The sequence below is a fragment of the Periplaneta americana genome, chromosome 13 (genome assembly GCF_040183065.1).
Source record: "Periplaneta americana isolate PAMFEO1 chromosome 13, P.americana_PAMFEO1_priV1, whole genome shotgun sequence".
In the NCBI taxonomy this organism is placed as follows: Eukaryota; Metazoa; Arthropoda; class Insecta; order Blattodea; family Blattidae; genus Periplaneta; species Periplaneta americana.
This window is the reverse complement of record NC_091129.1, coordinates 86160273-86184467: the sequence shown is the minus strand read 5'-3', so window position 1 is coordinate 86184467 and position 24195 is coordinate 86160273. Positions and strand designations below refer to the sequence as shown.

The 24195-nt window shown below is 35.6% G+C and overlaps 1 protein-coding gene across 1 annotated transcript in view; it reads right to left on the bottom strand.

Annotated features, from left to right (window-relative positions):
* Positions 1-24195, bottom strand: part of LOC138711587 (sodium-coupled monocarboxylate transporter 1-like) — a 37732-nt gene that overhangs the window by 9046 nt on the left and 4491 nt on the right. The window contains exons 3-9 of the mRNA XM_069842737.1: positions 22566-22725; positions 20795-20912; positions 20558-20625; positions 17701-17855; positions 12751-12891; positions 12567-12675; positions 6994-7103 (exon numbers count right to left, since the gene is read on the bottom strand). Of these exons, the coding sequence (XP_069698838.1) occupies positions 6994-7103; positions 12567-12675; positions 12751-12891; positions 17701-17855; positions 20558-20625; positions 20795-20912; positions 22566-22725 (861 nt within the window). The remainder of the gene's footprint in view (positions 1-6993; positions 7104-12566; positions 12676-12750; positions 12892-17700; positions 17856-20557; positions 20626-20794; positions 20913-22565; positions 22726-24195) is intronic.

Genomic DNA, 24195 nt, shown 5'->3' with positions numbered 1-24195 from the left:
TGTTTATTTGTGAATAATCAGACATTGTACGATCAGATTCCACACATTCAAGTTATAATTTAATTTTTAATTGTTTTAACAACAAGATTGTTTTTCCATGAATATTCTTTGAATTAACATGCAGAGGCAACATCTATCAAGTGATCAGGTAGAAATGATAGTTCGATTAGAGCAGCGAGGTGAATGTCAAGTTGATATAGTAGATTTGATAGGTACATCCCAGAGTGTGATTTCTAGAGTACTTCCTCGTTTTCGGGAGACAGGTTTGGTAATCAGACGACTTGGCAGTGGATCAAATCGTAAGACTACGCCTCGACAGGACCGTCTCATCATCATTAAAACAAGAAGAACACCATTTGCTACAGCTAGACATATACAAAAAGACCTTCAGGACGCCACTGGCCTTTTGGTACCTGATCAAACAATTATAAGTAGACTCTGTTAAGAAGGTTTGACATACTATGGTGGAGGAAGTGTTATGGTTTGGGCAGGTGTTTCCTGAGGCTGGCGAACTGAACTTCATATAATCAATGAAGCACTGAGAGGTCAAAGGTACGCATAGGAGCTGGAGAAGGAGTGCAATTCGAACAGATTTGATGTCGTTGGTCAAGAGAATTATATATTTCTTGATGATATGCATTTGCACTCGAGCCGCAGTAATTATGGAAGCCCAGGAAGACCTTCAGATCAATCATCTTCCACTTTCACCTCGGTCTCCAAACCTAAATGCAATTGAGCATGTCTGGAACTTGCTTGAGAGGCAACTTTGCAACTATATGTACCACACCCAGCTACCATCAGAGAACTAGCAGAGATACTACCCATAGCATTCAATGAAATACCATAAGACCAGATTGACGTTGCATTCGAAGCTTGCCAGAGAGTTGTCAAGATGTTGCAAATGTCCGAGAAAGTACAATTCGTTACTAATGTGACAAAACACCTGCCAATCTTGTTCTTATTGTAATAAATACTTAATGCAGATATATCCCAAATTTTGTCCCTGTTTTTTTCTTTCAGTTTGGTAGTATTCGTAATATTGTGTAATAAATACCCTAGAAAACCTTCAACTCAATTTATTATTGAATTATATGTAAGAATAAATAACAAGTGATTAAGATTTTTTATTTTGATTGAAATATCCTTATTTATTTTTGAGCAGTTTATTTTGTATGAAAGCACTATTGTCAGGCTTAGGATCCGAGATAACTTAAGAATGAAGTGAAGTTCACAGTGCAACGGAGTACAGATGAAGAGAGGTGGCGCGTTGAGTCTTGTTTACCTGTGCGATAGAGTACAATCCGGTTCGTGATCAGAGGTACTGTCCAAATTTCACGAGAGGATCCCTACGAGGGGATTATGGTCCTTGCGGGGTAAGAGGAGAGAGTAAGCCAGCAACTCAGCGTTCTTGAAGGAGCAGGTGGATGGGAGTGGTGTTATTGGCCGGCTGGTAAAAACAAGGCTCAGTCAATGGCCGGGTGGTTCCGTCTCGGGAATAGGTTATAAGAGTGGGGGAAAAACTCGCATTCCTTGCTCGGCTCTTCTCGTGAAATGCGGGCAGTACAGTACTCTTCCGTCTCTCCCTACGAAACAAACTCAGGCTATCACAGTGCATTTTCAATATACAATATGTAACAATCTTGTTCATACAGTAATATTGTTATTAAAAATATGTAATTTTGTTAACGAAAGTATAATTTATTTTAATGGGTTAAATTGAAATACGAAAAAAAACTATCTTCTTTTCACGATATAAAATACGCTTCATTAAATTTTTCAAATCAGTATAAATAAATATACAAAATAAAAAAAAATGTGCAAATTTTATGCAACTTTTCTCTTCATACATCTAATGACTTTATACTTTTCAAAGTGTTAATTATCAACTATTACACAAACTTAATATCTTATAACATATCCTTTGGCTTTAATAATCTCCTCACATTTTCTTTTCATTGAAGAGACAAGTTTCTTGCAAACCTCTGGGGTGATATTCTGCCATTCTTCTGCCACCATTCTTTTGAGCCTCGGAATGGATGTTACCTTGCTATTTCGCACCCTCCTTTTCAAAATTGACTAGGAATGTTCGATAGAATTTAAATTCGCTGATTGAGGTGGGATTTTTAATTGATGGTGAACTTTCCAAATGAGCCAGGTTTTGACGTTTTTTGGCAGTGTGTTTAGAGTCGTTATTATGTTGAAATATATAACTACCCTGGAAGCCAATTTTTTAAGAACTTTCTTTCAAATTTGTAACAAGAATACTCTTGTACGTCATTTTATTCATAATTCCATCAATGAAGTGTACGTTTGCGACTCCAGAGGAAGACATACAGGCCAATATCATGATGGAACCACCTCCGTGATTTACAGTAGGAAAGGCATTTTCCTTCCTGAAGGCAGAGTTTGCCTTCTTCCACACTCTGTTGCAACCATCTGAGCCCAAAAGATTTATCTTTGTCTCGTCGGGCCATATTACGATCCCAATAGTCCTCTTTAGAAACGTGTTCGTTTTCAAATAGAAGTCTTTTTATTCTATTTGACTCACTAATAATTTTTTTTTACTTGGAACCCTGTCATGATATCCATGTTTTCACAGTACACGACGAATGATCTGGTTAGACATTTCTTTTTCTGTAGCGTCTTGTACTTGTGAACGCAGTTTTTCAACACTTAACCTAAGGTAACGACGAATTTGTTGTACAACGTATCTTTCGTCCCTTTCATTTAATTTTCTTTCTTTTGGTTTTCGCCTAAAATTCGTCCAAGACCCTTCATAGGCCTATTTAAATTTGTTAGAATGTTCTGAACTGTTGAATGTGTATGTCCAACAACTTTACTTATTTCCCTTAAGGACTTGCTTTTAAGGGCACGTTGAACATAACTTTCTTCAGATCTTCTGAAAGCTGCTTTCGTTTCGCCATCTCGTACAGTACTGTCATGCTTGCAAGGTAAAAATGTAAGCAAGGGACGCCACCACTCAGCAGTAGCAAGCACGAACTGGTTAGCGTATTTTTAAACAGTGACATACAGTGAATCACTAAATTATTCGGACAATGCCTGTTTATTACTAAATAATACGGTCACATGTGCAAAAAAATATCATAAGGAATTTTAAGTGAACTGTTGGAAAGTTTACTTTTCAAAGATTGTACATAGTGCGTTTAATGTATATTTTTAGTTTGATTATGAAGCAGTAGTGGGGTACGTCATAATGTGACTTCAACATAAGTTTTCGGACACCAATCAGAGACAACAGATTAAGTTGTCTGCAGTCTATAGAATAATATAGTCAGATACACGAATAGTCAGTATATAACAGTGTGTGCCTTCAGTAGCTCAGTATTGTGTAGTGTATAGAAACAAATGGGGCGTAGAGGAAAAGACAGTATGTTCCAGCTGCGTCAATCAGTGGTTTTCCACCATGCAAGGGGAAAATCCGATACATAGCCGATATACTACAGATGAAGAAGAGCACAGTGGCGGATATTGCTCAGAGATATTCAGAGATGAAGACAGACTTGAATCGTATCTTCACTCAGGACGTCCAAGGACATTTTCCATGCGAGAAGAAGCAATAATAGTACGGAAAGTAAAAAAATCCTAGATTAAGTGCTCCAAGAATTGCTTCTGAGGTCAATGAAGAACTAGGGAAAGAAGTCCATCCCGAGACTATTAGAAAAGTTCTGAGGAGAAACAATTTTCATGGCTGGGTGGCAAGAAACAAGCCCTACATCAACAAAATAAACAAGAGTAAAAGACTACTTTTCGCAAAAGAGTACCTAGAAAAGGATCAGGATTGGTGGAATCGAATTATCTTTTCAGACGAGAGCAATTTAATATCAGCGAATCAGAAGGCCAGATTACAGTATGGCGAAGACCCAATGAAGAGTTTAGCGAACAAAATATGCAAGTAACAAGCATGGTGTTGGCAGTGTAATGGTATGGGGGTGTATGTCCGCAAGCAGAGTTGGCAATCTAGTGTTCATTGACGGATAAATGGACAAGTATTCATTACTTTCAACTCCTGAAGGATAATCTACAGCAAAGTGCGGAAAAAATGGGGATTCATGACTGGTTCGCGTTCTACCAAGATAATGACCCCAAGCATAGTCCTATATTGTACAACTGTGGTCGCTGTACCAGTCCCCCAAGGTACTCCATCCTCCTCCGCAGTCTCCAGGCATGAATGTGATCGAACATTTATGGGACAGGTTGGAAAAACAAGTGAGGAAACCCCCAATAAAATCAAAACAACATCTTAAGGAGAGGCTTCGGAAAGAATGACGAAACGTGTGCAAGGTTTACACAAGAAAATTGGTGCAAAGCATGTCTGAATGATTAGCAGAAGTTATAAAAACGAAAGGGAGGCCAGCCAGGTATTGAATATTTTTATACAGATACAGAACTAATTTTATTTAGAAATATGACCTGTCTCCGAATATTTTTGTTAACCAAAGAATGACTTAAGTTTCAATTTATTGTGAATTTTATTTCTGTTTATAACTATTAACGTATATGTTTAATTAAGATATGATTTTATATGTGTGTGTGTGTGCGTGCGTGCGTGTGTGTGTGACAAGAGTAAAGAATTATATTTTTCCATTCTAAAGTTATATGTAAAGAGACAAATGTGCTTAGCGCACTTACACCCTTCACGTCCGAATAACTCAGTGACTCACTGTAGGACAAGACGTGTAAATGTACGAACAGAAAAGTTGCATATCGAACATAACGAATAATGGAGATTTCTTTTTAAAATAACAACAGATGTTTTAAAGATACATTATAATTAAATCTAATAGCGAATATTACGAATAAACTGCACACAGTTATATAGGCATATGTGAAGGAGAAAACAAAATTGTTATCTTATTTGACAGTTAAAACAGACATTATCCCAAAAATAAGGGCTGTACGAACAAGACTGTTATATACTGTATAGTGAACAGTTTTTACGAATTAGTTGCAAGTATGTACTACATGGTTGTTCATGGCCACCGGCATGGCTCAGTCTGTTATGGCGCTTGACTGCCGGTCTGAAGTTGCGCTCGGGCGCGGGTTCGGTCCCCGCTTGGGCTGATTACCTGGTTGGGGTTTTCCGAGGTTTTCCACAACTGTAAGGTGAATGCCAGGTAATCTATGGCCAATCCTCGGCCTCATCTCGCCAAATATCTCGCAATCATCAATCTCATCGACGCTAAATAATCTAGCAGTTCATACAGCGTCGTTAAATAACAAACTAAAAATTAAAATAATGGTTGTTCATTTTAACGCTTACGACTTCAATGTCGCCGAGGGACATGAAAACTTCTGAGGTACAGTATGTACCCTACTTCATTTTCCACCGTCACTAGATTGTACTATTAACACATTGACGTCGTTTACATTCACAGTATGTATGTCTGTCTACTATGTTCAAGGAACTCTATACAGTAGTCAAGTTGTGCGTACATTGATTCCCAAAAGTGTCCCGGACCCTAAGCCTGATTATTACACATTTCTTCATAGGATAAATTTTATTTTTTTTTAATAAAAGCTACTAGAAAGAATGTTATGATGATAGAGAATGGATTAATCTTGCTCAGGATAGGGACCAATGGCGGGCTTATGTGAGGGCGGCAATGAACCTCCGGGTTTTCCTTAAAAGCCAGTAAGTAAGTAAGTAAGTAGAAAGAATGTCTGATGTCATATTAATCTACAGGTGGTTCAGGCTGATTATTTCAACCATGATCCAGTTCTCTTCTCTCTCATCACGATAAAAACAAAGTTCTTCGCCACATGAAGCAAATAGCCTATATTAATTCGAACCGTGCAATAGCTGTAGGCAGTGCTGTTTGGACTATCGTCTTCTCCACGCCCGTGTCTCTCTGAGCCACCAATAACACTAGAGGGGGGAAATACACAGTGAAATTAGTACGATTAGCCAAGAGCATGACCCTCAAATTTGTGGAAAACCTAACAGTAAATTATAATAATATCAGACAACTCAAAAGGGATTTCAATCACGGCCGTAGCTCGGTGTCTGAGCAAACCTCGTAAGGAGTTTTCCTATAATAGGCCTACACAGCTTTGCCTTCCATTACATACAGTTTTTTTCTTAGTTATTACGATTTTTACGAAGTTCTACCTATCAGAGAATATGCAAAGTATTGAACAGTAAGGACAGCCCAATTAGATACGTCATAATTTTTTGCTCATACCATAACAGAGTGGTTTAAATCCCCTTTGAGAATAGTTTATTTCTTCTAGGAGAGTGTTTCTCAATTGTTTTCAACCACAGAAGCCCATTTAACCCCGTATTGTAACTGTGGAACACTTGCAATCCGTTTTCTTCATTTTCATATTATTATTATTATTATTATTATTATTATTATTATTATTATTATTATTATTATTATTATTATTATTATTATTATTACTTTATTGTTATACATGTAAAATAGAAAGTAATAGGCTTATTTGTCATTTATCAATTTTATCGCTAAATTTTCTGTGTATGTATTCACCAAAACAAAATACCGAAACACACAGACAAAAAGCAGAAGTAGAAAATTGGCCACAGCTTTAAGCCATAAAATCATATCAAGAGAGTTTTTAACTTTTCAGATGTTCATCTAAAAAATTGTTTTTGAGAGAATAGAATTTTGAATACACATATCTTTGTTTTAAGGGGGAAAACTATTGCAATATTTTACTTTTTTATTTACTATCGGTGTAGTTTATCAAATTCATTGTAAATTAACATGATTTTCATTAAATAGGAACAGAAATTTTTCTATAGAATAGTGATTTTATTTAAAAAATAATTTTGTCTGAGATATTTGTTTTATCAAACAATTTTTTTAATTATTTAACAAATGTATTAACATTTGTATACGGTAAGACTTTGAAAGACTGTGGCCCATTACTATACAGGCTTATCACCTAATGAGATTCAAATTAATTGCACAAGACCACATTTTAACTTAGTTTGTACAGTTAAAATATTACCTTAAACATGCACTTAGTATCCCTGCTATAAACAAACCAGGTAGACCAGGAACTGTAGAACCGAAACTCATGACGTAATGCACGACTATTTGGTCTGGCCTTTGAATTGCCTGTTAAGAAAAATCAGAGGTCAACATTTTTTACAAAACATATAGAAAATGATTAATAGAATTTTCTATTGGTTAATTAAGTTTATATAACAATACAACAATATTTAACAGATTAGGTCACCGTATATATATAGAAAAGATTCTAAAATTTTTAGAAGTAAACAAGAGGTTTCAGTTAAACTGAATAATTGACGATTTAAAATTTCAATTTTGTCTTGACGCAAAGGTCTCGATGTTATTGATCTTCTCCCCACAAAATACTATTTATTTTTAATAATAATAATTAGGGGGCGGATGTTGGTGAAAAGTCATCTTTGTATTTTTCACATTAGGACGATGCGTATTAATATAGAAATCCTTTCTATCTTAATATGAACGTAATATAATTATTTCTTATATTGAATTTTTTTGACGTTTTTGAACTAATAGGTCATTTTTATATTTTTTTCGGCACTTTTTGGTCATTTTTAATACTTTGAAAAACTCTTAGAACATTTGGAATGCATTTAACTTTCTTCTTTACCAATAGATCTGTTAAATCATTTTCTAAGCAAATAGGTCATTAGTATTGAGTAAGTGAATAACAGTGAAGTTTGAGTTTTATAGTTTGGAACAGAATCTGAAGTCCATCCATTCTTCCACTGAAGGCTTCACTGAAGTAATATAAAATGCTTGATAACAACTTAGTTTAAGTGAGGGCTTTGACAGACCACCCCTGATTGGAACACATTGTAAACCCTCATTAAAATCTATAGTTTTTCCTTAAAACTTTCATTTTGTGGCATGTTTTTCTTTCCTTTATCTTTGCTAAGCTCCAGGAAGTTGCCTCGTCTCTCCGAGATTTTCAGGTCAGTCATTGAAACATGATGACTAATTTTTAAGAAGTTGTGGTGCGAGTACGGTGAATAAAATTTAAATATATTTTTCCTTAATTTCATGTATGTATGTATTTATTCACACTGCAATGGGTATATACCCGGTGGCAGTGGTAACTAATTACACTCTATAATGACGATAATTAAAAGTACATTTAATAATACTTACTTACTTACTTACTTACTTACTTACTTACAAATGGCTTTTAAGGAACCCGGAGGTTCATTGCCGCCCTCACATAAGCCCGCCAGCGGTCCCTATCCTCTGCAAGATTAATCCAGTCTCTATCATCATACCCCACCTCCCTCAAATCCATTTTAATATTATCCTCCCATCTACGTCTCGGCCTCCCTGAAAGTATTTTTCCCTCCGGTCTCCCAACTAACACTCTATATGCATTTCTGGATTCGCCCATACGTGCTACATGCCCTGCCCATCTCAAACGTCTCGATTTTATGTTCCTAATTATGTCAGGTGAAGAATACAATGCGTGCAGTTCTGTGTTGTGTAACTTTCTCCATTCTCCTGTAACTTCATCCCGCTTAGCCCCAAATATTTTCCTTAGCACCTCATTCTCAAACACCCTGAACCTATGTTCCTCTCTCAGAGTGAGAGTCCAAGTTTCACAACCATGCAGAAGAAGCGGTAATATAACTGTTTTATAAATTCTAACTTTCAGATTTTTGGACAGCAGACTGGATGATAAGAGCTTCTCCAGCGAATAATAACACGCATTTCCCATATTTATTCTGCGTTTAATTTCCTCCCGAGTGTCATTTATATTTGTTACTGTTGCTCCAAGATATTTGAATTTTTCGACCTCTTCGAAGGATAAATCTCCAATTTTTATATTTCCATTTCGTACAATATTCTGGTCACGAAACATAATCATATACTTTGTCTTTTCGGGATTTACTTCCAAACCGATCGCTCTACTTGCTTCAAGTAAAATTTCCGTGTTTTCCCTAATCGTTTGTGTATTTTCTGCTAACATATTCACGTCATCCGCATAGACAAGAAGCTGATGTAACCCGTTCAATTCCAAACCCTGCCTGTTATCCTGAACTTTCCTAATGGCATATTCTAGAGCGAAGTTAAAAAGTAAAGGTGATAGTGCATCTCCCTGCTTTAGCCCGCAGTGAATTGGAAAAGCATCAGATAGAAACTGACCTATACGGTCTCTGCTGTATGTTTCACTGAGACACATTTTAATTAATCGAACTAGTTTCTTGGGAATACCAAATTCAATAAGAATATCATATAATACTTCCCTCTTAACCGAGTCATAATACCAATAATTAATACAAATAATTAATACTAACAATAATTAATAATAATCATAATAATAATAATAATAATAATAATAATAATAATAATAATTTGGAATATTCTAAATTAAATGAAGCACGATCACTTAAAATAACATTTAAAATAAATCTAATTTGTATCTTAAGTCTAAGTTCGAACTAGAACCCACGAGTATGATATGTTCATATTTGCACAAGTACCTTTCCACATTACATTCATTTCGCTGTCAACTCACTCACTGCACTGAAACTACGACAGATTTCACTGATTCTATCCTGATTTAACTAACACTTCAAAAACATTTCACTGTTCAAATACTTTGCACTGTCACTATAAACTACAAAGCTTCCCTGACAGGAATACGTTTCACTTACACAGCACACTTCACTGACACAACATAATTCTTCACTGATACAACACTTCAATAACAAAATATCATCTACATCCTTTACATACTGTGTATAATTACCGTCTATTAGTAAAGTCCTTAAGCCTATTTTTAAATACGTTTTTGGTTGTTGGTAAAGCCTTTAGTAAGTCTGCAAGTAAAGCATTCCAATCCCTGATAGTACGATTGAGCAAAGAAAACTTTCCAGTGTCCGTCCTCTGTCTTCTTTCCCTCAATTTATATGTCATTTCTCCATTTTTAAAGGGCATTTTAATTATCATTTTAAGTGGATTTTTAGGTCATCAACACCCGCCCCTTAATAATAATTATGATGATGATGATAATAATAATAATAATAAATAATAATAATTATTATTATTATTATTATTATTATTATTATTATTATTATTATGTTAGAAATATGGCCTGATTGTTGCTGGTCTCACCTTCGCCCTCAACAGCTCTCCAAAACATGCGACAATTAGGAGTTATTATGTCATATTTCCAATACCTTTTAGGGCATAAGTTCATGCATATTTCTACTGACCTAGAACTGTAGAAATATGCATGAACTTATGCCTAAAAGGTATTGGAAATATGACATAATAACTCCTAATTGTCGCATGTTTTGGAGAGCTGTAGAGGGCGAAGGTGAGACCATCAACAATTAGGCTATATTTCTAACATTCCTTTGTTCTGTTTATTTTCAAAACTTACATTTGGTGAAACCAGTTACCTTCAAACTTCATTTAAGCACGAAATATTTCTGAGTAAAGGAGATCCAGAATAAAAAACCAAACCTAAATAAAATCTCTCTCTATTATTGATACAGACCATGTGAATAATACTTGAAGAACTCTTAAAACTATTGTAATGTGGCAAAAAAGATATGCTTTTCTATAGTTTTTAGTCAAATAATATGTCTTAATTATAAAATATGCAAAGTATTTATTTATATGATCAACAAAAGAGTGTCCTTGTGTTTAGAAAAACTAGAAATATGTTTAATTTAACTAAATTTGGCAAAAGATATGAGGATAAAAATATTAGGCCTTTGTAGCCAATATTATTATTATTATTATTATTATTATTATTATTATTATTATTATTATTATAACTGCTGAACCATTTATAACCGAACCCACACTTTTCGAAGTCGAAATTACGATAGAAAAACCAAAAAATTGTAAGTCTCCACGTATCGATCAAATTCCAGCAGAATTAATACAAGACGGTGGAAGCGCACTATCTAACGAAATTTATAAGCTTGTACTTGCTATTTGGGAAAAGGAAATTGTACCAGAACAATGGAAGGAGTCCATAATCGTACCTATTTTTAAGAAGGGGTACAAGACTAACTTTATTAACCTTCGAGGAATATCTCTTTTGTTGACGCCGTACAAAATTTTGTCGAATATTCTTTTGAGACGATTAACTCCATATGTAGATGAAATTATTGGGGATCATCATTGTGGTTTTAGGCATAATAGATCAACTATTGATCATATATTTTGTATTCGACAGGTAACGGAGAAAAAATGGGAGTATAATGGTACAGTGCATCAGTTATTCATATATTCCAAAAAGGCATATGACTCGGTTAAGAGGGAAGTTTTATATGATATTCTTATTGAATTTGGTTTTCCCAAGAAACTAGTTCGATTAATTAAAATGTGTCTCAGTGAAACTTACGGCAGAGTCTGTATAGGTCAGTTTCTGTCAGATGCGTTTCCAATTCACTGTGAGCGAAAGCAAGGAGATGCACTGTCACCTTTACTTTTTAACTTTGCTCTAGAGTATGCCATTAGGAAAGTCCAGGATAACAGAGAAGGTTTGGAATTGAACGGTTTACATCAGCTTCTTATCTACGCGGATGACGTGAATATGTTAGGAGAATATCCACAAACGATGAGTGAAAGCACGGGAATTGTACTTGAAGCAAGTAAAGCCATCGGTTTGGAAGTAAATCCCGAAAAGACAAAGTATATGATTATGTCTCGTGACGAGAATATGTACGAAATAGAAACATAATAATTGGAAATTTATCCTTTGAAGAAGTGGAAAAATTCAAATACCTGGGACCAGCACTAACAAATATAAATGATACTCGGTAGGAAATTAAACACAGAATAAATATGGGCGATGTGTGTTATTATTCGGTTGAGAAGCTTTTGTCATCCAGTCTGCTGTCAAAAAATCTGAAAGTTAGAATTGATAAAACAGTTATATTACCGGTTGTTCTTTATGGTTGTGAAACTTGGACTCTCACTTTGAGAGAGGAACATAGATTAAGGGTGTGTTTGAGAATAAGGTGCTTAGGAAAATATTTGGGGCTAAGAGGGATGAAGTTACAGGAGAATGGAGCAAGTTACACAATGCAGAACTGCACGCATTGTATTCCTCACCTGACATAATTAGGAACATTAAATCCAGGCGTTTGAGATGGGCAGGACATGTAGCACGTATGGGCGAATACAGAAATGCATATAGAGTTTTAGTTGGGAGACCGGGGGGGGAAAAATACCTTTGGAGAGGCCGAGACATAGATGGGAAGATAATATTGAAATGGATTTGAGGGAGGTAGGATATGATGGTAGCGACTGGATTAATCTTGCTCAGGATAGGGCCCAATGACGGGCTTATGCGAAAGTGGTAATGAACCTCCGGGTTCCTTAAAGTAAGTATTATTATTATTATTATTATTATTATTATTATTATTTGTAATTTTATTATTATTATTTCTTATTGTTTTATTTATATCAATTATGAGGTTCAAAGCCGTCTCCGGACAGTTAATAAACAAACATTGTCCTTGTTTATTATTATTATTATTATTATTATTATTATTATTGTTATCATCATCATCATCATCATCACTATAATGAACTTACCTTTGAAGTAATGGGATCACAGTCTTTATACTTGGCGTAAACTAGAAGTCCTGTAAAGCAGCTCATCACAGATAGAATCAATATACCTATCGTGGATAATACAACTGATCTGGAAAAAAGGTGTAAATATTAACAGAATTTCTTTGTCATCTAGTATGACTAATAGGCTACCTGAGAAACTTACATGCGTGCCATGGAATACGACGGCAGAGACACATATCTCTGCACCATACTCTGGTTTAAAGTCACGAATGGAATGAGAAAGAAAGTGCCTCCAAACACCATGCTCCAGAAAGTTATTCTTTCGAAGGGTGAAGGGTTCATCCTGTAGGAATAAACATAAACTAGTTATATATTTTATATGATTTTCCATTTGTAAAACGGTTTTGTGGCAAGTCTTATAAGAGTACATTATATTACCGCGTCATTCCTATTCCATTGTTCAGCAAGAACAACGTTGTAATGATAAAGGAACCTAATTTTTCATTTTCTAAAATATTTACATTTATTTATTATCAACCATCATTAAGAAGTAAACCAAAACTTTCTCTTCTCACACGGGTGGGAAAATATTCGTTTTCGTGTGGCATACAAAATGCATTTCCATAAACCCTAAAGTTACATTGTAAAAGGTTTGGTCTCTAAGTACCAGTGAATTAATAATGGTTCTCTAAGACAACAGTAATGCGAAAAAACTAGCTTTGGAATGTACAGTTTAATTATCTTTCTTACCGCTGAACTATAATTTGCCTCTGGCTGTTGTTCAGCACACAAATAATAAATAAATAAATAAATAAATAAATAAATAAATAAATAAATAAATAAATAAATAAATAAAATAAAGATATAAGTACTTCCCTAAACTTTCAGTACTTGCCAATAATAATGATAATGATAATAATAATAATAATAATAATAATAATAATAATAATAATAATAATAATAATTATAATAATAAATAGTAGCACATTCCTTTAAAAGTAACAGGAACAGCATTTACTATATTTTTATTCACTCCACTGTTTCTTATTTCTTTTCATATGCATCCTTGACGCTTTTCTATAGAACGTGGGCAATTCTGGAAGGCTTTGTACTTTAAATAACCTCATATAAAGAAATCTAGTACACTCAGATCCAAGATTATCGGCCAAGTTAAGTCCCCAAATCTTGAAATCCATCAGTTTTGAGGGTTCTCAATCTTTCTCTTGCAGTATACATCGTTGCACCATTTGTTGAAAGAGAGGGTTATTTATGCTAAGTTTGCGCGCAAACATCGGAATAGTCATTACCAGAAACTTTCTCACTGCTGAGCGGCTCAGACGTCTTGCCATGGCTAAGCTGTTCGCAGTCGTTCATTGTTCTCGGACATTCGAACGGAATGTGTAATGAAATCATTAAAAATTATGTTAACACTGCCTTTAACACAAAAACTGCTAAAGCGTTTTAAAATCATACCCTATTTGGGCATTGGATAAAAAAATTGAATTATAAGGACAAAGTACATCAGTTATTTGTGCATTTATGACTCGGTTAGGAGACAACACATATAATATTCTTATTGAAAGCGGTACTCTCAACAAACTAGTTCGATTAATTAACCCATATGAAGGGTACACGGGAAAAACGATCAAGGTCCATCAAAAATCGAAATTGAGTTAATAATGCGATCTTATAGTGCAAAAGAAGTACTATCCTGTGGTCTAGCTAGTAATAAGAAATAATCGTTCTTGATATTCCACTACGTCAATTTCTATTAAATACACAAATAACAAAGTATTAAGTGCTTAAACGTTAAAATTCGTTTTTCTCGAAACTTTCTAAAATGGACCTTGATCGTTATTCCCGTGTACCCTTCATATCTGCCTAGTGTTGCGTTTTCGCAACATTGTGCATTAACTATTATTCTGCAAAAATGCAAAGGAATGAATTACAAAATTAACTTTTGATTGCTGTGTATACTAGAAGAATCAAAGGAGCCTGCAGCACAATAATTAACTTCCATTTCAGTTTCATGTGGCGGTGCGAAAATTATGAAAATATTCAACAAAAAAAGTTATGGGCATGATGTGTCTCAATGAAGCGTGTAGCATAGTTCGTATAGGCCAGTTACTGCATGATATGTTTCCAATTCACTGCGGGATAAAGCAAGAAGATGCACTATCACCTTAACTTTTTTAATTTGCTGTAGAAAATGCCATTAGGAAAGTCCACGAAAACAGCGTTTTAAATTGAACGGGCTCTATCAGCTGCGTGTTCATGCGGATGGCTTGAATATGTTAGAATGTTAGGAGAAAGTTCACAGACAATTAGGGAAAACACAAGATTTTACTTGAAGCAAGTAAGGAAATCTAGATTTGGAAGTAAACCTCAACAAAAAAAAAAAATTTCCATGTCTTGTAACCAAAACGTAGCACGATATGGAAATATAGAAATTGGAAATTTATCCTTTGAAAAGATGGAAAAATTCAGATATATTGGAGAAACAGTAACAAAAAAAAAATGGCACTATAGAGGAAATTAAGCGCAGAATAAGTATTGCAATATCTGTTATTAATCAGCTGAGAAGCTATTGTCAGCCAGTCTGCTCTCGAAAAAGGTTATAGTTAGAATTTATATAACAGTTTTATTACCGGTTGCTCTGTATTGTTGCAAAACTTGGACTCTCACTTTAAGAGAGGAACAGAGGTTAAGGGTGTTCGAGAATAAGATGCTTAGTAAATGTTTGGATCTAAGATGAAGTTAGAGGAGAATGAAGAAAGTTATATAAAGCAGAACTGCACGCATTTTTTTTTCTTCACCTAAGGCCCGTAACACACTTGCAGAATTTTTTCCAGCGAGAAATGTGTTGCGAGAAAATTAAAAAAATTGATAACATGGATTCAAATGGACGTCCACACACTGGAAGAGATTCTCGCTCAAGGCAACAACCTCGCGCGAGTTTCTCGCTGGAATCGGTAGCTCAGCGAATTTTCTTGACACATTTATCAAAAATGTTTGACATTTTATACTCTTTATGACGATTGAATGTAAAAGAAGATATCACAGGTGGCGATGAATTGTATTGTTTTTATTTGAAAATGAGGAAAGTTGGCTGATAATTTCAGTCAGAAACTTATCGAACTTGTACGATATCACCCGTAGGCCTATTTATATGATACATGGGATGAAAACTATAAAAACGCGAAACTTAAAGAAGAAATCTGGGGACAAATATCAGATTATCTGAAAATAAATAGGGCTATATGGCTATATTTTATTTTGATGAGATTTAATAGTATTGATTGAACATTTGAAATAATGTATCTATAGGTCTTAACAGTTTACGTAATTTTAATCAGAATATAGCAAAGAATTATCTATCATATCATGAATAGCAAAAAAAAAAAAAAAACTCCTGAAATAACGCGTAAACATATCATCATTCAAATCGAAACCAGTGTCCAAAACTCGCCCTTATTTTCCTAAGATACAATTTTATTTTCAGATATTTCTGGCTTTAATTTTAGACCTACTTCTTCTTTGCATGAACAAAATATGTTTATGTAACTCCACTTCCTCATCATCTGAATACTCAGATTCAACACAGCGTTCGTACGTAGTTCGTAAAGTACGACATTATAGGCCTAATTTGAAGCTGTAGTCAGGTGGTCCAGCGATAGTAAGATATTTTTTCTCCTATATAAGTTATAGTATAGCTTCATTTTAGATATTTCTATATTTCTTTGAGATGTTTAACCTACGCGACGGGGATCAGCGAAGCGCGTAATAGGCTCTTTATTCACTCAGTCTGACAGGCGCCTAACGCATTTAAAACCAGTAGACGCGAGGTAGGTTACTGAACTTTAGCATAGCATAAGGGGGTTTTTCCCGTCTAGGAACGCGTTTGTAGCGTTGTTCGAAGCTTGCAAACAATAGTAGCGTCTGGTGAGCGCGTCACCTTAGTGAGTATTTAAAAGGACGGCGTACCGAGACGCGTGTCAGAATATTACCGGCCAGTGAGCCGATAGTGTGTTTGGTCAGAAGACTGCCGGCCAGTGGCGTGTTTACTCACTTATACAATCTACGGCCTGTGAGCCGATCGCGTGAGTACTAATAATTTTACCGGCACTTGTTACGATCGTGTATATCTTATCATTCTCAGTTTTCCAGCCGCTCGAAGTGATAAAGTGTAGATTTCTCACTTTTTAGCTTTATGATTTACTCAAAAAGTGACAGCAGCTATTTTAAACTGGCATTAGACGAGACGCCGAAATCACACGGAAGACAACAGCCAGTATTCCGTCGCTTGGACTCATTTAAGGGACGTGAGTCGAATAAATATACTAAGTGGAACTTTACTCCTTGGTTTTCTTTTCGTGAGAATGACAAACATCATATTATATCCTACGCCCACAAAACCACAAGGTCCCTGAGAAGAGATCGCCTCTACCGGGAGACAAGATCTTCCACCGACGTCGGACTGAGCTAGTCGACTTCTCATCTGTCTGCGACGAGACAGAGAGGAGGGCAACCATCGCAATTGGCGCAACCAACACGTGCCACCAGGTAAAACCGTCGCAACTTACAGGTTATATATTTAAGTACGACAATATACGTAAATACATAACCTATAATATTTCCCCCAACGAGTCATTACTGTAATCAGAAAAATGCTTTCTGCATGAAGGCAGTGCATAGATGATCATAGCGAGGTGTGATCTGTGATAGCGAGAACTCGCCAAGTGTGTGGAGGAAGGCTCTTCGCCTCTTTCTCGCAACACATTTCTCGCTGGCGAAAACTCTTCAAGTGTGTTACGGGACTAACACAGTAAGGAACATTAAATCGAGGCGTTTTAGATGGACAAGGCATGCAACACGTTTCGATGAGTCCAGAAATGTATATGGAGTAGGTCTATTAGTTGGAAAACCTTAGAGAGGAAGACATTTAAGGAGGCAGAGGCGTAGATGGGAGGATAATATTAAAATAGATTTGAGGGAGGTGGGATATGATGGTAGGGGCTGGATTAATCTTGCTTAGGATAGGGACCGATGGCGAGCTTATGTAAGGGCGGTAACGAACCTCCGGGTTCCTTAAAAGCCATTTTTATGTAAATACCCATAAGTAAACATAATTATATTATGAAGACTTCCTCACTCGAAGAATTTAATTCTCCCTCCCTCTTCGGCTGTGCTCCACACTGCAGCGAACCCACCCTTCTCAATCAACCCCAGAACGATAACTGTAACACTGCAGATAATGATGACGCAGCCTTGTAGAAAGTCGACGTACACCACGGCCTTGATCCCTCCCTGAAAGGAAATGCAAAGTGTGCGTTAATATCCATATTAGTATTAAGAATATTTATTCAGTTGCTACAGTGAGTCCCGGTAAACGTTCCAGGTGTTTCTGTCGGTCGACCAGCGGCAAGTCCTGCACGCTATCTCCGCCAGAGCAGTGTATATTAGAGAGTACCGCATTCTCGGCGGCGGCAGCCATATTTACTCCTTGCTCGGCACAGAAGCGTAAGCAGTAATGCTAGAACGATGGTGATTAAAGGCGATTTCATACATGTTTTTGTGGTTTATTGAACACAGGAGACAAGAATTAATAAACATTATTGTCATAGCGAAATGACTCATGAGAGATAACACTTTATTAGTTATGTTATGTCCATTTCAATAGGGATAACATCAGCAATGTTCTAGTGCAATTCTCACGCCAACATTTCGACCGCCACATTTAGCAAATTGTTGTCGTGTATTTGCTATAACAGACAATTTTCTTAACAATAAATATATTCTAGTCCTGAAATAGTGATAAGACTTTTTAAAATATATTATAACGAATTGGGAACGTATGAGGTGAAGTGTTAATGAATAAAGACTTCAAATCGTTTAGTGTCAATACATTTTTTACCAACGTTTCACATTTTTCTGGATTTAGAATTATATCAAACACGAATTTATAAGGGTATACGTGACATTTCCATGTACGACTTGAGAGTCACTAATATGCTAATAAAATTTATAGATTCATCCTTGTTATCAGTTATTAGGTGTGAAATACAGTTTACACAAATATTATACAACTTATTTTGTTTTATTTTGAACAAAACTGATCCCAACAAATAGTAAAGAGCTTGTTGTTCACTCAAGTCAAAATTTCCATTTTCAGTTAAATTAAAATTTAGCCTATATTAATTTCTTTTGCTCAGATTCATCTTTACTAGACCCTTTCTGTTTTGGGTTTACTTACATCTGTACCTAGAAACTCAACTAATTGTTTAGAATCGCAAACTTCCCCAAAGGTCTTTTTCCCTCCGGCTTCCCAACAATACTCTATATTGATTTCTGGATTCGTCCATACGTGCTACATGCCCTGCTCTTCTCAAACGCCTGGATTTAATGTTCCTAATTATATCAGGTGAAGAATATAATACGTGCAGTTCTGCGTTGTGTAACTTGCTCCATTCTCCTGTAACTTCATCCCTCTTAGCCCCAAATAATTTCCTAAGAACCTTATTCTCAAGCACTCTTAATCTCTGTTCCTCTCTCAAAGTGAGAGTTCAAGTTTCACAACCATACATAACAACCGGTAATATAACTGTTTTATAAATTCTAAATTTCAGATTTTTTGACAGCAGACTGGATGATAAAAGCTTTCCAACCGAATAATAACATTCATTTCCCATATTTATTCTGCGTTTAATTTCCTCCCGAGTGTCATTTATATTTGTTACTATTGCTCCAAGATATATTAATTTTTCTACCTCTTTGAAGGATAGATTTCTAATTTTTATATTTGCATTTCATATAATCTGGTCACGAGACATAATCATATACTTTGTCTTTTCGAGATTTACTTCCAAGCCTATCGCTTTACATGCTTCAGTAAAGTTCCCGTATTTTCCCTAATATTTTGTGTATTTTCTCCTAATATATTCATGTCACCCGCATAGACAACAAGCTGTAATGCTAATTCAGTACAACAGCAATTGATTACACATTGATTAACTGCACAACAACACGGCATTCTTCATGATAACGATGGAAAATGACACTAGAAACCTGTGTTCCTACGCAAGTCTTACGGTGTACTGAGTCTCCGCAGGAGTAAATATGGCCGCCGCGTCGGCATTTGTCGGATCAAAAGAATGCGGTACTCTCCAATATACACTGCTCTGATCTCCGCTGTTCGCAAGGGCGATCTCACGAAGCTTTGCCGAATTAAGTTATACCACAGTCTACTATATACAATCACGAAGCTTGAGTTTTCAGGGTGCTAGAAACAATAGACTGTGACGGTACTATTTTGCATTGCCTGTAATGAGGCGATATTAGCGATCCTAGTGGTGAGCAACTATCTAATGTTTGCATATTTACTACGTATTGAGCTTCGCGACTGTATATACTAGACTGTAGTTATACGTACTAAGTTACATTTTTATCATTCGATACTCACCCTTCCCACAGTAGCTGCTGGAAGTTTTGCAAATCTTGTGTGATACATAACCCACCACCACCACCACCACCACCACCACCACCACCACCACCACCATCATCATCATCATCATCATCAACTATTCGGTTTAGGTTTAAAGGCCTGTTCCGACTACACAAGTTTAAAAATTGATCTTTCCAAAGTTTCTTTGGTGTTCCATTTACATTACAAACTCATTTTCACAAAATTAGTGACTTAGGTCCTTTCGTAAATAACCAATTCTAATATACTCGCCTGTCGTTAAAAAACTGTCACATACAATCAAATTTCAAACACATATGCATTTTTAACTGAAAACATATGTCGTATTCACGGACATTAGGTGACAGTTTTTTTATTACTCGGTTATTTATTGAAGCTTTATCAAGTATTGTGTTTTCAGCTTCGATAGAATTAGTGACAGCGAGATGATACCAACGATTCATCATGGTATCACCCGACATTCTCCATAGAGTTAGGAAAAATAACGCCTAATGCCTAAACTACGCCAATACCTAAAGTCAGTACTCACCAGCATTGTGTAGACGATACAAAGAATACAGATCACTGGGGCAATGACTTCGAAGGCGATGCCGGATACTGTAACAAATTAGGGCCGCAAATAAAATTCCAAAGGATTGATCCTATGCCTGTGACGCCTTATCTTGACTGATGCTGAAACAGTCTGGTGAAATGAGGCTATTATATTTTCTGACATTGCATTCAAAATTGCTGCACAGTTACCCAAGTAAAATTCTCTGTTGCTCACCTCGACTCACTGCTATCGATGAGACATAGACCATTATTGATAGGAACAAGACTTGGTATATTATGCACAGCGCTGAGGCCATAATGCGAACAGGCATGTTGAATCTCAATTGCAGATACTGGAAGAGGAATATTGATGCACCATTATATATAAATATTTTAGCAATATTAATAACTACACAGTCACGAAGTTTGAATTGTTGAGGGTGTTAGGAACAATAGAATGTGCCGGTACTATTTCGCATTGTCTGTGATGAGGTGATAGCGATCCTAGTGGTTAGCAACTATCTATGGATGCATATTCCCTACGTATTGACCTTCATGACTGTATATACTAGACCAGACTTGGAGAACTGGGCGACAATTGTGACGTTACGTCACTCTTCGGAATACGTCTCTCACCCCTTCCTTCCATCCCAGCGTCATTGACTTAGTAGGGGAGGGGATTTGTATTCAGTGTCTGTCTTATGTGATTGCGTATGGGCCACAGATACGTCATTCAATGCCGGTGGACTGTGGACGGGGAGCCAACGCTTTCCCCGAGCTTTCCACCCCTCTCTCGCCAGTTCTGCATCCCTGTACTAGACTGTGGCAGAACATTATGTAGAAACAACCATGTACATATTGACTTGGACGAAAAAATAAATTATCTTTTTTCAATATTCAAGGCTGCATCGGACTGATATTCTAAGATTTCGTGAAAATATAAGTAAAACAGATAAACATCTATTGCTTCACGTTAAAGTAATAACAACAGCAAGAAAGCGAGCTTCCAATCCTAAACGTAATAGGCAACAATTGGCTGCATTCTACATAACAGGACAACGTTTTCATCGATATTTTATTTAGACTTACCTCAATATGTAATTTCATTTGAATGAAAAGATGAGCGGTATAAAATTTGTGTTCAGTGAACGTAATAGGCAACAATTGGCTGCGTTCTACATAATAGGACAACGTTTTCATCGCTATTTTACTTAAACTTACCTCAATATGTAATTTCATTTGAATGAAAAGATGAGCGATATAAAATTTGTGTTCAGTGAAGCGTGGGTACACTACAATTTGAATGAAAATAGTTTATTTCCATTGTTCTGTTGATAATGATTTAAATCCAATCTATTTATTTCATTATCTTTCAAGAAAATCTAATTTGAAGTACTATACTTTAATTATAAACTTGTGTGAATATGTTTTCATTTACCTAAAAGTTACAAAAATTGGTGATGCAGAGTTACTATGTAATAGTTTTTTTAGCTTTTCTAAAAAAACTGTAAAAGTGGATTTAACTTGATTTTTATTACTGTATAAGCTCTTTAATTACTGTATAATATTGATAGTGATAGTTATATTATTTTTGTGTTACGAGTATAAATGCGTCGGCGGAACGCCATATAGTGTACTGTGTTTAGTGAAATAGGCTATGACTTATAACAAGTAACTAAAATTATGTGTAACAAAGTATATGACTAATAGTTAAATTTTATTTACTTATGTAATGATGTAATATTTTTTTCTTGTGTCCAAGCAAATATTATTATGCCATGAAATCCAGATAAATACGTCGCTTGGTTGCATCATATAACATTGCGTTAGGTTTGACGTTGCGTAGTTAACTACACCACATTAAATAAGTAAATAATAATTTTATTAGGATCTCCTCTCATTTTAGTAAAATATACAGTTAGTAGTCCGATATAAGTGAAGTTTTATATTAGTTAAATTAATTCAATACACACTGTATGCACTATACGGTGCATTCACATACTCACTTCAAATGTTGAGGTAATTTTGAGTTCGAAGAACACTGGTAGAAAGATATAGTATGTGATGAGACTCACAAGTATGTGGCTAATACAATAAACCGAGTAGACCGTCCCGAATAAGTAGATTTCTGCTGGCACTGACAAGATCGTCACTCCAGAAATTAACCTGAAGCAAAATAATATGAATATGATCCTGTACTTATAGAGTATTTGTTTAACTAATATGTTGTGAGCGTTGCCATAAACAGTACGCAAGAAATCAGAATGATAATTTTGTCATTATTTATAGTTGAAGAATAAACAAATATCTCGCGAGATAACGTATAGGACAGGACAAAGGCTTGCCAATCTACTAATTCTCTTATTTGTAGGTTCATACTGCTATTTTTTCTGGAAATTCCAACGGATCTAATTTAATTCCTCTCTATGAAGCAATTATTGCTGTCGTTACGAACTTCATATAGGCCTATTGCTTATACCAGCCCTGGCATAAAGGGGCAAGAAAAAAATAAAGAAGATACCCTCGCTCATATACTTTCCTCTTCATCACTTTAGAAACGAACACATAATAAAGCACTGTGCGTCAGTAGTGGATTCTAGGCAACCAGAAGAGTCGAAAACTATGATGCATGTCTTATACAATCCGTCACTTAAGAATGCTTGCCTTCAAGGTCTATTCGTATCGGTCCGAAACATAACTGTTACTGTTATTCTAGAGTGGGGAGTTAAGGTGTAATCTGCAGTATATCAATTGAGCTATTTACGCTCAGGCCTAGTTTATATGCATTGTACTAAAAGTTACAGACCTTACTTGAGTTAAGAACACAAATTATGACGATTTATTACAAATTCTTTTAGCGTCTTTTCATGTCCTTTGATAGACAAGTAAATGAAGTGGTATCCACTGTATATTCCCAAATTTATCTTTATTATATGACGTAATTAAACTCCAAGTTCAAAGTATTTACAGGAAAGCATTAGTAACGATTATTTTAACACATTCTTTTGACAGTTATGTCTCGAAATTTCAACGTGCGGAGACAAATTTTGTAAGAACGTTGTTTATGAAATATCATGCAAATAAATATATCATATAGTACAGCGTTTCTCAAACTATGTTCCGCGGACCACTTGTGGTCCGCCCTTGTGGTCCTTAAAAAAAGACAAGAAACAATAAGATTCGAATGAATTGCGTATCATACTGTAGCTTAAAATCTCAGAGTTTGGAAATAGCAAATGGCAATCAAATGTTCACTTTTTCTCCCAATACAGACATTTTATGAAATTTATTACTCTATCCGTCTATTGACTTCCCACTCTACTCTCAGCAACAAAATAGGGATTTAAAGCACTGTATACGTGGTGCTTCTCGACATCTTTTCCCTGCACATCTGGTGCCGCGACTGTAACCCAGCCAGGGACAACCCGAATTCATAACAGAGGACCAAAGTACCGAATCTTAATTCAATTTTAAAATATAAGTATACTGGTATTAAAATATGCTACCAAAATGATAAATTTGCTTTCGAAGGGAACAAGAGTAAGATGGTCCGCGGAACTGTTCTGACTTCAAAAAGTGGTCCCCACTTCAAAAAAGTTTGAGAAACGCTGATATAGTACATACGCCTCAAAGTAG